At 37.8% G+C, this 17019-nt stretch overlaps 1 protein-coding gene across 6 annotated transcripts in view; it reads left to right on the top strand.

Moving 5' to 3' along the window:
* NAV1 (neuron navigator 1) overlaps positions 1 to 17019 on the top strand; it is a 264428-nt gene that overhangs the window by 199285 nt on the left and 48124 nt on the right. For all 6 annotated transcript variants that reach the window (XM_087720219.1, XM_087720217.1, XM_087720216.1 and 3 more), the window contains 2 exons: positions 11581 to 11719; positions 13216 to 13513. In XM_087720219.1, the coding sequence (XP_087576345.1) occupies positions 11581 to 11719; positions 13216 to 13513 (437 nt within the window). The remainder of the gene's footprint in view (positions 1 to 11580; positions 11720 to 13215; positions 13514 to 17019) is intronic.

The following is a 17019-nucleotide window of genomic DNA, read 5'->3' as shown; positions in this document are numbered from 1 at the left end:
ATCTTATGTGAAGTTTAACAGACAGTTGTACAGGGATCCAAGTCAAATGAGTATGGTATATGCCAGTCTGTCTTGTAACAGATAAGAAGTGCAGGGAATTCTGTCCTAGAGATCCCAGTAATTGCTCTATTTTAATTAGTGGTAAGAATGGTGCTATAGTGACCCAATTTTGTTACTTTATTGAAGATATTAGATAAAGTATTTTTATGCATGACATGCACATATAATGTATAATTATTCCATGTAACAATTTGTTTATGGAATCAGATTTCACATCCAGCAAATGTTTGTGTCACGTTTATTTAGGAAGCGTAGAAGGAGGTGGATGGTGGCACAGTGGTTAGAATGCAATATTGCAGGCTAACTCTGCCTACTGTCAGGAGTTCGAGCCTGACCAATTCGAGGTGATTCAACCTTCCATCCTTTCTGGGTCAGTAAAATGAGATCCACTATATTGACATTTGTAAATCGCTCAGAAGGTGCTGTAAAGCACTATGGAGCAGTATATAAGTCTAAGTGGTATTCCTATTGCTAAAAGGAGGCCTCTGCTCTTCAGTATACCCAATGATGTTGTAACGATGCTGAGTTTTGTAAAGTGAAAGAAAAATAGAAGATCCTTTCACTTCCTTGTAGAACTTGAATAAGTGCAATCTCCACCATGAGAGTTTTGCAGAAAAGTATTTCACTTGAGACACTTCATCTTTCATATTTTTATATTCAGCAAATCTCTGGAGCTTGCTCTTTTGTCTTCTTTGTTCTTGATGGTTGGGGTTCTTTTTCTAGCCATTTAAAACAGATTTTCAATTTATTTTCTGTTGTTATTTTTACTGCACAGTATCTGCTTTTACAATACGTTTTAAGTTGACGTTTTGGTTCTTTTTTCAGTTTATTGTTATTACTTGTTAGCTGTCCATGGAGTAGAAATATTGAGGGTAGGATATATTTTTAAGATAAATTAAATTAAATTAAAAACAGATTTGATCCATTCTAGACTTACATGGACTGTGTAATGCTGTCCTTTTTTGGGGAGGTGGGGTTAAGCTGCTATGAGAATTATATTTAGGATTAACATAAGGAAAGATACAGGGCCACATATCAAGTCTTGGCTTTTTCTAATTCCTTAGCCATCTGGATTCACTCAGCACAGGAAAAAGAAATCCTTACGGTCATATTAAATAAAATGTGATGCCCCTGAGTCTGCATTTCCCATCCACAGGACCTGATAACTAAGAAGACAAGAATAATACACAAGTACACTAGATGGTCATATTGATAAAATGCCCCCAGCCTTCTAGAAAATCTTATTTCCGTGTATACATGCAATATTTAGCATTTTCCCCTTTCTGTGAAAGAGCTTTGGGATTTTGTTGTTTTGCTTTGCTTTGTTTTTGTTAAATGAAAACTGTACTGTATCAAATCCTGCATGTTTATGCAAATTGTAGAAAGCTTTAGGGAGTTAAGATCTGGAGAGGTTTTGCCAAAGAGCTAACAATTCACCATGTCTAAACATAGATTCCTCACAGCAATGGAGGTTAATCTTTGGAGTTCTTGCCACTCAGGAAATTAGTTCTCACATCCCCCTTTGCTTGCTCTCACCCATAAACTCTTTTTTTTTCATGAGCTTCCTCTCTCTTTGCAGCCATGGGATTTGTTGGCTAGATTAGCTTGGCTTATTCAGAACTGCTTCAAACCACAGACATGTAATGAGCAGACGGCTGACTCCCCCTCATTAGAGTGATTGTGAGGTCAAGGGAAGGATGCAAACAAGAAAGAAGAGGAGTTTTGTACTCCATGATGAGTTGCCAAAATAACTTGAGTGCTTGTTAAGAGCCACATCTTGTCTTTAGAATCCTAGTTAGTACCTCTGGCTTTCAACCTACGAAACCTTTTGATCCTTCTCAATTCACTGCCTTGTATGCAACCCTCCAGAATTTGATGTGGTGCTTAAAACAAATTTTCTCAATGTTGTTATGTTCAGGAGCATCAATGAGTCAATTTAAATAGAGTTTAAGCACAAACCACAGTTATGTATGGCTTAAGGCCAGGCATAACTACTGCAAATTCTAATGAATTTCAGCCCTTTACAGAGATGAGATGTCATCTTAGTCTGAATGCTTTCAGCTGTTGGAGATGATACATAGATTTCCTTTAGTGCAGACCACAGCAAAGTGAAAAAATAGGAGCCTTCATTTTTTGAAGTCATCTGTAGGGAACAGAAATTAGAGAACCATTGTCCAGCCTTCTAAATAAATAACTGCCAATCCCTTGTTTTACCACCCATGGTTAACCTAATCTTTTATCTCCTCTCCAATTTTCCTTTCCAATTTCAGTTTGGTCTCTAAGAGAAAAGGACTTGAATTTTGCTCCTTGGATCAGTTTTGGACACTGAGAGATAGCCAAATCAAACCTTTGCTTTCTTAATCTTCATTAACTTTCTGAACAGAGTCAGTTTCTGAAAGCATAAACACATTTTCAGTCGAGTCCATTTTTTATCTAGTTTAGGCTAATATTCTCAGTGTAATTCCATATTCAATAAGATTGTGGATAATATTTCCTCAGTTTTTCCCATGTTATATTGTAGTTCATGCATAAGTAAGAATTATATATCCCCTTTCCATGTAAAAAAATGTTTATTTTTTAAAAAGCATAAATAGTGGAGGGGAACTATTTTGTATCAGTGTGTTCTGTGATAATTCCATTTTGATGATGATGATGTACAGGGCGGGGCATAACCTTTTCCTAGGGGGTCACAGCAACACTTGTAATAACAACACAAATAATTCATACACCATTCGAAAGCCCATCAAAAACTGAGTTTATTGACACGATTTAATAGTCAGTATGACCACCATTAGCCCTTCGAACAGCATTCAAACGAGGTGGATAAGAACACAACAAATCTTCAAACAGTTCCATTCGATTTTCCAGATTTTTCAACACAGTTTCCAAATTCATTCTCAAAGTTTCAACCGAAACAAATTTAACATTTAATAGCTCATTCAATTCAGTTTTTTATGGGCTTTAAAATGAGGTGTCGCGGAAGTTGTAAACTGCTGTCGATCTTGCTGTGACCCCCTAGGAAAAGGTTATGCCCCGCCCTGAAAATCGAACGGAACTGTTTGAAGATTTGTTGTGTTCTTATCCACCTCGTTTGAATGCTGTTCGAAGGGCTAATGGTGGTCATACTGACTATTAAATCGTGTCAATAAACTCAGTTTTTGATGGGCTTTTGAATGGTGTATGAATTATTTGTGTTGTTATTACAAGTGTTGCTGTGACCCCCTAGGAAAAGGTTATGCCCCGCCCTGTACAATGACTAGAGTGCATGTGTGAAAGCAGCATGGGAATTGCTGGTGTCAGCAGACACCTGAAACTACCGTACCAAATTCTGACCCTGAAGGAGCTCAATGTAGTTAAGAAAATTTCAGAGTCCTCAGAAGAAGAAAAAGCAAATAGAAATAGAAATGATTTCTTTCCTATCCTTTTGTGGCAGTCGGTTGCACCACTACCATGAGGCATCCCTATTATTCCTGAATGCTTTTTAAATATATTTAAATATAGGGACACGGTGTCTCAGTGGCTAAGTTGCTGCGCCTGCCAATCAGAAAGGTTGGCAGTTCGAATCCCTAACGCCGCATAACAGTGAGCTCCCGTTCCAGCTTCTGCCAACCTAGCAGTTCGAAAATATATAAAAATGCAAGTAGAAAAAATAGGAACCAACTGGTGGGAAGGTAACAGCATTCATTGTGCTTTCGGCGTTTAGTCATGCTGGCCACGTGACCACAGAGACGTCTTCAAACAGCCCTGGCTCTTTGGCTTTGAAACGGAGATGAGCATTGTCCCTGGAGTCTGGCATGACTGGCACATATGTGCAAGGGGAACCTTTACCTTTAAATAGCATTACATAGCATAAATAATGACTCTACTAATATCTATAGAGTCAATATATAACAGTATTTTTCAGCTGGCTGAGGAATTCTAAACTTGGAGTCCACACATCTTAAAGTTGCCTACTTTGAAAAATACTGACATATAAGACCTATAATTCTCAAAATGAGTGTAAATTATATGTTAGAATTAATTGCAAACATGGGCTGCATTTAGTTGTATTGACTAATCTCCACTTTTGTGGACGTCACTAGAAATCTAACACCTAACAAATCTGGTCCCAAGACATGCAAAGCTAATTCCTGTTTTAAGCAATAGCTAAGCTGGTCTTTTGAACCACAAAGGCATATTTTTGTTCTGTCCTTTTCACCCCATTTTATAACCTCTACCGCCACTTTCTTTCTTTGCTCCAAACAGGCTGAGTTTGAAAACAAGAACCTTCACAAACTGGAAGACTTGTTAGTGTTGGTGATTTTCCCAGTGGAGAGAGGGTCATCCCCTCCATATGTTTGTGCAGTTGTTGGTTCAGATACAAACAGTATACTGTTCAACAGACTATCCAAGTTGGCTGCCTGACAACCCCGCTTTTTATCTGGCTATGGTGAGGGAGAGTGCACAACAACACACATCATCAAATGATATGATTTCTCTCTCTCTGGAACCAGCACATACTGCATCACAGCCAAATGGAGGATGAAATTATCTTAATATATTTTGGGCTATTTTATTTGTTGTTTTAATTTAAAGGAATGGATTTTATATAGTCAGACTTGCTTCTCCTCATATTTCTTTCATCAATAGAATAGAGTTTTTTCAGCTGTCCTACATACCTTGTTGTTAGTTGTGAAATTGTGTCCAACCATTGCGACCCTCTAGAGGATGATAGAGGACATCCTCTAGAATCCATTTGAGCTCACACCTACTGCTTCTGTGACTCCATCCAGCCACCTCATTCTCTGTCGTCCCCTTCTTCTTTTGCCATCAATTTTTCCCAGCATTAGGCTTTTCTCCAGTGAGTCCTTCCTTCTCATTAGATGGCCAAAGTATTTGAGTTTCATCTTCAGGATCTGGCTTTCTAAGGAGCAGTCAGGGTTGATCCCTTTAGGACTGACTGTTTTGTTCTCCTTGCAGTCCAAGGCGCTCGCAGGAGTCTTCTCTAGCACCATAGTTCAAATGCCTTAATTCTTTGGCGCTCAGCCTTTCTTATGGTCCAACTTTGACAGCCATACATTGTAGCTGGGGAAACCATAGCCTTGACTATACACACTTTTGTTGGCATGGTGATGTCTCTGCATTTTAATAGGCTGTTTAGATTTGCCATAGCTTTCTACCTATGTACCTATTAGGTACTAAACAATCCAACAAGAGATTTAAACATTTGGAAATGTGATGTTACCTAGTAGTAATATTTAGCACCTTTTTGTTTATTTTTTATTCTAGGAAAATATTATTCTGCTTATACTGAAAGAATGTGTGTGTTCCTTAATTATTCATAGGAATATTCAGAGAAAATTATAGCCATATCAGACGTGTACAATATAGGAATATACTATAAATGGAAATTACTGTTTAGGAATGGTAGTTCAGGGGGAAAAAATCAAGATTATATTAGTTCTACAATACATTTGCTCATTGTTGAGTATTAACCCTGGAGCTTCAGTGTTTTTCCCAGTTAAGAATTAAAGTTTCTTTTGAGTTGAACTTGACTTCATGGACAAAAACACAGGATGACTTGTCCTCTTTTGTGCTTTTTCCCTCCTCACACTCTGTCTTGGTCTTTTTTATTAGTGTCCTATCCAAGTCCCTGTGACATCCAGTGTTGCTTAACCAGGGTTGCTAGGTGTGTCATCTATTTTACTTTAGTGGCTACATCTATTTTTGGCAATCAGAAGCTGTGGTTTGGCATTCCCTTCTTTATCTAACTTCCTAAATTGGCCTGCAGCCATGGGATTTCTCATTGCATTGTTTGACATTGTTCCTCACATTAAAATACTAAAGAGGAGATAATAATTTGTAGTTTATGATCTTGTTTTCCTTATCCTTTATTATTCAGGACAATTGTGCTCAAATCTCACTATCATTATTATGCCCAATACCTCTTCTAGACTTGTTAAAATGTTTTCCGGGCTATTATTGACTTAGTGAAGCAGTGACCTGAAAACAGGCACTGCTTATTCTGTTGGAAGGAGTTTATTCCATGGATTGCTGTGAAGATGGACTTTGGGCATAAGTGGTAGCTGCCATTCTAGCCTAGAGCTTTAGATCAATGCAGGACTGAGCAACATTCTTTACTTGAGGTGACTTGATTGACAGATTAAAAGATGGGCTTTTACACATGGTCTGCTAGGGTATTATCAGCAAGATTCTCTTCCATTAATTACATTACAGAAGCTGGAGTATGAGAAAACCACAGAGCCAATTTGACAAAAGTTCCTAGATCAAGTTTTGTTGAAAGTCATTCCTGCCACTATCTATTATGTATTAAGAGTTTCTTTATAACCATGTGTTCATCTGTTTTAGGACTGACACTTGGTTTTATTAAGAGATTATAGGCTGGGTTGTACAATCCAGTGTAATACAAAACAGAATATATAATGAAAGTGTGAGGAAGGGCTCAAATCTCTTATTTATTAGGCTTTCTTTTTAAAAAAAACCTTTTTGTTTATTGATTGATTCCTGAACTCCTGAATACTTAGCTAGGGGAATATGTATGTATGTATGTATGTATGTATGTATGTATGTATGTATGTATGTATGCGTGTATGTATGTATGTTTGTATGTATGTATGTAGTATTCAGAACAAGACTAAAACAAAACAAGAACAAAAGCTCCACAATCACCCTGCCATGAGTTCCAAGAGAACAACCAGGTGTAAAGTAGTCTTCTGAATGTCCTAAGGCTAGGCCATACCAATTACTTGGAAGAAGAGGACAGGAATTTCAGGAGAGCAGAAATGCTTGTTACATCCTGTAAGATGGCATTGTTTAATTAATGGGCAGATGAACCCCAGAGTGCATGGACTCATCCAGCTGAATAAAACTCAAATAATCAAAAACAATTTTTGCAAAAACATATTTATAGATAAGTCACTTCATTCACACCCTGGTCAGTGTCTCTTTGCACTTCTACCATCGGGCAGAAGACATCAAAGTATAGCCAGTCGAACAAATAAGTTTAAAGGTAGTTTCTATCCTTGGGCTGTCAGACTTTTAAATACAACTACAATGAGTCCATGCACACGCTAGTGTTTTTTCTTTTTCTTTCTTTTTTGTTTCTGCTATAATTTTGCACCAGTGAGGTTAAAACCAATTTTGTTGTATTTAAGTACAATGACAATAAAGATTATACTTATATACTTATACTTCATAAATGCAAAAAAGTTAAAACCCCTGATATACAATATTAAATCATTTTTATGGTAGGGTCTATAACTCTGAGAACAAATCTTTAAAATTTGGGATAGAGTAAATTTGCCCAGCTATGTGATTTAGCAATGATGCCTGTTATAGCAGCAGTCCCCAACTTTTCTGACTGCATGGATCAGCAGCAGCAGTGGCGGCAGGGAGTAGGGATAATTTTGTATGTGCAACCTAGATCCTGCAAATGAAGTTTTGCGAGCTCGCCAGCCACTTGTGCGGACTGGTTCCCAATGGGTCACCGACTGGTATCATTCTCTGACCAGAAGTTGAGGACTACTGGGTTAGAAAGCTACAGAACATTTATGTCACACTTTATTTTGGTTAGGGATGATATCCATAGGAGTTTTGTTCTTGAGAATCTGGGTTAAAGAAGGCCTACAGATTGTTTAATTTTCAGAATGTACCCCTTATTTTCTACACTGAGTATTTATTAGAATATTGGTTTCTTAGGCTATAAAACATGAAAGAACTTAAAGAGCAAGTAAATGAAATTATTGCTGCGTCTACCACTTCAATCCTAGTCCCTACTGCTCAGCTGTTTTAACTCACTGCATCATATTCATGAACAAGACTTATTTGTTGCCTGAGGAAGAGAGTCAAAGTGGCATCTAGGGATGAGTCCTTGCAAATAAGCATGAATAGTTCAAGCTACAATTGGACAGCTTAGTCAAAGTTTAAAAGGTGAAGCTTTATTCAGGGTCCGGTTGTCATCTTTTCCAATGTGAATGAACATTTATTTCACGAATGTTTATAACAGTCTCTAATCTATGATCAATTCAATGATTAAAAAAAATATCTACACCAGTTTATATTTAAGCATGACCTAAACAGCTAGTACTATACTCTCAATTATTTTAGGCATAATTTATATAGACAGTTTTATTCACAGTTTGATAACATTTTTGCACAGGAAGCTTCAGGGAAGTGTGAAATCTTCCCAGATAATAATATGCATGTTAATCCAGGTGGTCCAGTTTGCATCAGATGTTGAAAGTTTGGATTGTGCCAACTTCCCTGGCTGAAACCCCATTTCAGAACAAGGTCAGACAAAGGCAGCAAACAGAAGCAGGAATGATCTGATAACTACAAGAGAACCAGCGAAAGATTTATAGAACAATAATCTTTTTTATTATTACTTTTTCTGTATAAAAGTGCCATGTTAAGGAGATGTTATTCCAGCTAGTCCTCTCACCATCACATGTTATGTTTCTGGAGGACAAATTCTGTAGCAAAATATTTATAGACAGTTCCCCAATTGTCCTTGGACTATTTATTTATTTAAATCCTTGGGGGAAAAACTTAGAAAACAAAATAGGTTTGTAGAGTTGGGATCTGTGAGTGAAAGGAAAGGTTGAATTCTTAACCAAATGGGTTTGTTTGATATTTTATTCTGAACTATCCATGAATTGTTAAAAGTTATTTTGACTCTCTTCCGCCCACCCCTATGTTAGCTATGGTTGCATATGTCTGTTTAAATTTCAAAACACAATGTTTATAGCAATAGCTAAGTGAACTACAAATTAGTGGAACAGCTTTCCGCAGGGCACAAATGCAGTCAGTTATGGGCAATTCTTTATCTACTGAATTTCTGTCTGACCTAGAGCTCCTAAGTAGTGTTGCCTATTATCTCAGAGAAAATTGCTCTATGCACTTTGAGCACACAGATGCCCTAGTCAATCAGGAATGACCATCTTTGATGGCTTCCAAGCTGCCATATGTTTGATAAACTATCACTTCCTGTTCCTTTTTAAACTGTTAAAGCAAAACAATATGTTATCAATGTTGCCCTTGCCTAATCAGTGTTGGCATTTCTATCAATAGAATTAGAGGCTTACTCACTCCTCATCCTCCGTCTCCCAACTTCTACCCACTATGTGATTAGAGAGAGGGAAATAAAATTAATCTAGAATGGCCCCCATTTTTACAGGGATATTTACAGACTTCATCTTTATGCCAACAGTTGGACAAAAGAGTTAAACCTCCATTAACCCTTTTAACCTTATTGGAATAATACAGCTCAACAGAAGAATCCCCATTAATACACCCAAGACATTTTTTGTGATGATTCTGTATAATTCAAATTTGATTCACTAATAATAATCAATGTACATAGAGCATATATTTTAACTGAACATATTTAAGACTGAATCTTGGTGAGAAATGGTAGTTATTAGTTTCTAAGAGTGGGATACGCACCAATTTGAGAAGCTACCTCTATTTTCATGCAGTCCCCAAATCAAAAGTTGGCTTCATATTACAGCCAAACTGGTGGCCCATGGGCCAGATGCGTCATACACAGGCCATGCCCACCCCAGTTATGTCAAGGCAAAAAACATTATGATACATCACATGACATCAACATGACATGGCAAATTTGACATCCATGATATAGTACATTAAAGCTAAGTCTGTTTAACCATGTTTTGTTGAATAAGCTTTAATGGCTATTTCCTACAAAATACTTAGCAAAAAACTTTAGCTTATACACTACAACTATGTTAACAGATTACATTAAGCTATAGTTTTAGTCCATAACTAGAAGTTAAAACTAAGCAAAACTAATTACAGTTTAGATCTATCCTGTCATCATGCAACTGGCATAATCTACATTATTTGCATCAAGGTGTACTTTTTGCATTGTAGTGGAAATAGACACATGGTATAAAATGATGCAAATGTAATCAGAATCTCATCTATTTCATTCAAAGTCCATTGTATTAAGGTCTGCTAAGTCAAGGTTTCACTGTAAAATAAAATTGAATCAGTAAATTTTATTTCCGGTAAAGAAGATAATTAGTGGACTTTATTGAGCATGTTATATGTCAGTACATTTCAAAAACATATGGAACAACATTTTACCACATTTGTTCTTTGTAAATGGTGGGATTATTTCCCTTTTGTTCTGTTTGTAAATTGTTTGCTATTTTTTAAAAAAATAAATAAAAACAAATCATTACACTGACTCCTGATTTAGAAATATCCTCCCACCCTCAAGAATTCACCATCTGTTGAATGGTTGAACAGAAAGCTGAACATAATGATTGAGAAGTACAATTCAAACTTGTAGGTTTGGACCCGTGATAGTTTCATTCATACATAAAAAGCGTGCTGTCTAATGTGATCAGATTGTTTTTTCTCTCTCAATATTGTATGTTAAATATAGACCCATATAACCAAGTAATTAAACCCTTTGATAATTAGCCCTTTTCATACAGGACACATGGGCATGTTTGGAAAGCTTGCCTTTTTAAAGAGAAGCTCAGACATGGGTAGTTATTTGAATGCATCTGGGCTAATCATCTTGGAGTTTAATGTGTAAAACACCAGAAGAGATGAATGAAGCCTTTTAGTGGGATAAACAAACAGACACATTGCTTTTCCTTCCCCCAAGCACCTGCTCCTGTCAGCCTCTCCGAGCTGGAAAGAAGCTTCTTCCTGTTCAGGGTGTTCATGAATTCCTTGTCCCATGTGGAAAGGTTGGCAATAGTTCCTCATCATCTTTCTCCCACTTGCCATTTCTCATTTTTAGATAGAATTTCTCTATATTTTCTGTCTGCATTAGTGATTAAAGTACAATGATAATTATTGCAATATAATCAAACCAGATTAAATTTGGCTTATTAGTTTGTGTGTGTGTGTGTGTGTGTGTGTGTGTGTGTGTGTGTGTGTTGGCATTTTGAATAATCTTTGCTCCTCCTAGATGATCAGTGGAAATAATGGAAACTAGCTATCCACTTAGCATTGTTTGCCCTACCTTAGTTAGCTAAGTTAGTAAAGGAGTGCCAAGGTCCAATGAATCTATAAATAAAATAGTCTGTAATGGCCTTCCTTAGTGTCATGTCTTCCAGATGTGTTGGACTAACTCCTATAATCCCAACTCATTATAATATTTGGCAGTTGGGAATTACTGCAACTGAAATCCAATATTTGTGGAAGAAACACACTGATCCAGAGCACGAGCTCTTTGGCCTGGAACATTCAATGTCTTTGGGAACTTTTTCTTTGGACTAATTACTAAGATTTGGCTCATACTGGGTGATTTTAGTTAAACTAAGCAGCTATAGTCCAATCTTACCACTTTATCTTTGCTTTTGTTTTAGGAAGTAGGATGGAACATCCTGTTTGTAGATCAATTTATTATTTTGCAATTGTTAGTTGATACTCCTTGGTTTTTCTTCCAGTACGTTATTGAGTGGGGAAGATACATTTGATTATATAGCAGTACCTTTGTGCTAAATGTTGCTAATCATTTATCTTTTCTCTGACTTCCAGTTGGGATGAAAGTAGTTCCATCAGCAGTGGCCTCAGTGATGCCTCAGACAATCTCAGTTCAGAAGAATTCAATGCTAGTTCTTCACTCAATTCCCTGCCTTCCACCCCGACGGCTTCCCGTAGGAACTCTGCCATAGCGGTAGGTAGAACAAAAATTATGATGCTGCCTGCCTGCCTGCCTGCCCCGCCCACCTTCCTTCCTTCCTTCCTTCCTTTCTTTCTTTCTTTCTTTCTTTTTTCTTTCTTTCTTTCTTTCTTTCTTTCTTTCTTTCTTCTTCACCAACAGTCTGCCTCACAGAGGGGCTTTTGAAACTACTTTTGAAAAACACATTGTGTTGTTCCAAGTGTTCCAAAATATCCAATGTATTTCTAATAATTATCCCCTAGCTGTCTTTTAGGTAAAAACCATATTCTCATGAATAAAGTCCTATAAAACCATTTTCATTCTTTCAGCTAAAATCATTGTAAATAACTTAAAATCATCATTCAATTATGATATCAGGTAATAATTTTTGATGAAGTCAAATCTTGAGCTTTTTAAGTATTAATGCTGTATTGGCCTACATCCAACTATGTGGTATGTTTCCAGTTTGCAAAATATAATTCATTGTATTTTGCAATAATTGTAATGATTCATATTCAAAATGTTATAATAAGAAGCTGGTAAACTGCCTGGTCTTTCCCAATTTTGCCCTTTTAATAGCTTCACAAAATTCCTTATTATAATAAGGAATTATTATTAATTGTTTCTGTTTTTCCAGGATCTTTGGTAAACTTTGTTTTTTCAAATGTACACCAATCTTTGCCAGCAGAATTTCTTCTCCTTTATATAATTTGAAGTAGTATTAATTAGCACTAGTGCAAGTTTTGATTATCTGTTGTTCTTACAGTATTTCCATTTCATAACTTTATTATCATTTCTCCTTTTTTATTCTTTTCCTCAGATTTTTACATTTTCCTGGCTTATTTGCAAATTCATTTTTGTTTTACAGAATTCATTGCTCTTTAATTTCTGTTACTGTTAACGTAATGAGCTGCCATTGAAAAAGTTTAATTTGTTGTGAAACAATTTTGGGGGGATTTTTTAAAATTATTTTGTCATCTGTGCATCTTTTCTTAAAATACTTGATTGTATCTAAATCTAACTACAGTTACAGTAGTTGCATTAGAATAATTAAGATTAAGATTAACCATGCATGATGTAGGCCACACTGACCACTCTGTCTATATTCATCTAATTTGTTGTGTTGCCTATTGTGATGGATAAGAATGTAAATCTGGCAAATACTAAATGTTTGCTCTGAATTCTGTCTCTCAATGCACGAGGGGCCTATATGCCTTTCAAAACAAGACCTCTGCAGTCCTCTCTTCTTCAAATCAGTGCTTTCAAAGGCTTTAGAGGCTTTGATGGTATAAAGGCTGCAACTGAGCAGGGAAATATGTGCTTCAAATGCAGGCAATCCCCTGGAATGCCCACTGTGAAGAGGATTATTCGGAAATATAGGAGTGAGGGCCTATGACTTGTTGCTACCAAGTCACAATATTTCTGAACCAGACAGATGAGTGTGTAATCTTGGGGAGTATCACAGAAGGAAAGACTGACATGTCCATTTGACACTGTTTTCCGTCCTTCAGCTACGCACAGATTCTGAGAAACGGTCATTGGCAGAGAGTGGGCTGAACTGGTATGGTGAACCAGAGGAGAAGACCCAGAAGAAGATGGATTATGACAGCGGGAGCCTGAAAATGGAGCACAGTTCCTCCAAGTGGCGACGGGAACGTTCTGAAAGCTGTGATGAAGCTCCTGCCAAAGGTGGGGAGCTGAAGAAGCCTGTTAGTTTGGGCCCGCCAGGATCCTTGAAGAAGGGCAAGACCCCACCTGTGGCAGTGACCTCCCCCATTACTCACACAGCCCAGACTCTTAAAGTGGCAGGTGAGATTGTTATTGAAATTATATTGTTAACACTTTTTATTTGCTTCCCATTTGTCTACAGAGTCCAAGCAGGAGTGCATGACTATTTCTAGTGCGTTAATAAGGCCAGAAATATTTTATTTAATCTACTATTGTTCCTCAGTAACTATCCAGTTATGTCATTTTATTATTATGAGGAACTTTTAAACCAGCTACTTCCAATTTGGTGCTCTTCAGATGTTTCAGACTGAGTCAAGCCTCAAATCATCCTCTTTCTCACACACTCCTTTTCCGGGGAATCCACCTTCTTACTACATTCTGTAACCCTCTATCCCTTATTATCTTTTAGGCAGACAACTGAGCATTATGGTCAAAGGATTAGAGCAGTGGAAATCCAAAGGCACCAGAATGAAAAAAGCTATTCTGAGCAAAAATGTTACAAATGCAACAATTACTACATCTTAGTTTTTTTTTTCCTCATTCGAATGTGTCCAGTTCTCGGAGACTGCCAGTACAATCCTTGCAGTTTTTCATAAGTGATTTGCACTGTGTTCTTCCTAAGAAAAGAAGATGGTGACTAGCTGCAGGCCACCCGGCTGGCTTTCTGCCTATGGCAGGACTAAAACTCACAATTTCTCAGTTTCTAGCCTGATGTTTTAACCACTTCACCAAACTAAATCAAGTAAATCAAACAAGTAATTGATACTTGTAGACAAACATGGCAACACCTTTCCTTTCTATTACATATGCTCATATCTGAATACACTATATGTTTATAGTATAGACCATGTATGGTTTTTGTAGGAGATAAAAGAGGTAAATTATCAACAAGATATGGTTCATTGGAAAAATCGTACATTCTACCTTTTCTATCTGAGTGCTTTCAAGCTCATATATGATACCCAGAACTCCAAAATGTCAGATTTGAGTACATTATTTATCTTCCATCCAAAGGAAAGGAGCTTAGCAATTAGACTGGACTAGTGTGGCAAACATCTCTATTTTTCTTTCTTTTTGAGGTAAAAAATTTACAAATTAATCTAGTCTTTGTTTTCTGGTTGAATATTAAGGCTATTATAACCTCATCTCTTCTTTTCTGCCTTGTAGTTAGTAGACACACACACACAAATAAGAACACACCCAGCATTTCAAGGCAACAAGTTTCCAATGAGGCAACTAGAGTATATCAGGTTTTTTGATAACCTGCTATGATTATGGGAATGGATTAGGTTCCTATTGTGGAATGTGGCTTGGGGAGTGTAAAGGGACAGAAACAGGTTTTGGCTATCTGGAGGAAGGGCCAATGGGCAAAATTTGACTCAAGCTAAAGGTAAGTTTGGTCTAGTAATTAAGACACCTGGTTAGAAAGCAAAAGGCCTAACCTTGACCATGACATGAAAGCCAGCTGGGTGATCACTCTCTCCCAGCCCAACCCATCTTACAGAGTTGTTGTTGTAGGAAAAATAGGAAGAGAAAGGTGTATTGGATATGTTTGTCATTTGAGTTATTTGTAAAAATAATAAAAACAGCATAGATAGATAGATACAGTGGGGCAAAAAAGTATTTAGTCAGCCACCAATTGTGGAAGTTCTCCTGCTTAAAAAGATGAGAGAGGCCTGTAATTGACATCATAGGTAGACCTCAACTATGAGAGACAAAATGAGAAAACAAATCCAGACAATCACATTGTCTGATTTGGAAAGAATGTTTTTGCAAATTATGGTGGAAAATAAGTATTTGGTCACCTACAAACAAGCAAGATTTCTGGCTCTCACAGACCTGTAACTTCTTCTTTAAGAGGCTCCTCTGTCCTCCACTCATTACCTGTATTAATGGCACCTGTTTGAACTTGTTAGCAGTATAAAAGACACCTGTCCACAACTTCGAACAGTCACACTCCAAACTCCACTATGGTGAAGACCAAAGAGCTGTCGAAGGACACCAGAAACAAAATTGTAGACATGCACCAGGTTGGGAAGACTGAATCTGCAATAGGCAAGCAGCTTGGTGTGAAGAAATCAACTGTGGAAGCAATAATTAGAAAATGGAAGACATACAAGACCACTGATAATCTCCCTAGATCTGGGGCTCCATGCAAGATCTCACCCCGTGGGGTCAAAATGATCACAAAAACGGTGAGCAAAAATCCCAGAACCACATGGGGGGACCTAGTGAATGAGCTGGGACCAACGTAACAAAGGCTACGCAGCCAGGGACTCAGATCCTGCAGTGCCAGATGTGTCACCCTGCTTAAGCCAGTACATGTCCGGGCCCGTCTGAAATTTGCTAGAGAGCATTTGGATGATCCAGAAGAGGATTGGGAGAATGTCATATGGTCTGATGAAACCAAAGTAGAACTGTTTGGTAGAAACACAACTCATCGTGTTTGGAGGAGAGAGAATGCTGAGTTGCATCCAAAGAACACCATACCTACTGTGAAGCACGGGTGTGGCAACATCATGCTTTGTGGATGTTTCTCTGCAAAGGGACCAGGACGACTGATCCATGTACAGGAAAGAATGAATGGGGCCATGTATCGTGAGATTTTGAGTGCAAACCCCCTTCCATCAGCAAGGGCATTGCAGATGAAACATGGCTGGGTCTTTCAGCAGGACAATGATCCCAAACACACCGCCCGGGCAACGAAGGAGTGGCTTCGTAAGAAGCATTTCAAGTTTCTGGAGTGGCCTAGCCGTCTCCAGATCTCAACCCCATAGAAAACCTTTGAAGGGAGTTGAAAGTCCGTGTTGCCCAGCAACAGCCCCAAAACATCACTGCTCTAGAGGAGATCTGCATGGAGGAATGGGCCAACATACCAGCAACAGTGTGGGCCAACCTTGTGAAGACTTCCAGAAAACATTTGACCTCTGTCATTGCCAACAAACGATATATAACAAAGTATTAAGATGAACTTTTGATATTGACCAAATACTTATTTTCCACTACAATTTGCAAAAAAAATCTTTCCAAATCAGTCAATGTGAATGCCTGGATTTGTTTTCTCATTTTGTCTCTCATAGTTAATGTCTACCTATGATGTCAATTACAGGCCTTTCTCATCTTTTTAAGTGGGAGAACTTGCACAATTGGTGGCTATATATATATAGTGTGTGTATACACATACACACACATATATATGTATGTATGTACTATAAGATGCACCAAAGTATGAGACACACCTAGATTTCCAAGAGGAAAACAAGAAAAAAAAAGGTTTTGGCCTCCACGCATCCAGTTTTTGCCCTCCCCAACCTCCAGGAGCACTTCGCAGGCCTACCAAACCCTCTGTGCATCCCGTTTTTGCCAAAAACGGACCTGTTTTTGGCCTTCCGAAACCCCCCCCCCCATATATCCCATTTTTGGCATCCCCAGCCCCCAGGAACACTGCGGGCTTCCCAAACCCTTAAAGTATCCCATTTTTGCCAAAAACAGGGCCGTATTCAGGCTATAAGACACACAGACATTTCCACTCACTTTTTTTGGGGGGGGGGGGGGGAATGTGTGTCTTATAGTCCGAAAAATACAAT

The sequence above is a fragment of the Thamnophis sirtalis genome, unplaced genomic scaffold (assembly GCF_051295495.1).
Source record: "Thamnophis sirtalis isolate CommonGarterSnake01/CBP01778 unplaced genomic scaffold, rThaSir2_p1.2 scaffold_7, whole genome shotgun sequence".
Classification (NCBI taxonomy): Eukaryota; Metazoa; Chordata; class Lepidosauria; order Squamata; family Natricidae; genus Thamnophis; species Thamnophis sirtalis.
The sequence above is the reverse complement of the archived record's forward strand: the minus strand, read 5'-3'. Positions and strand labels throughout refer to the sequence as shown.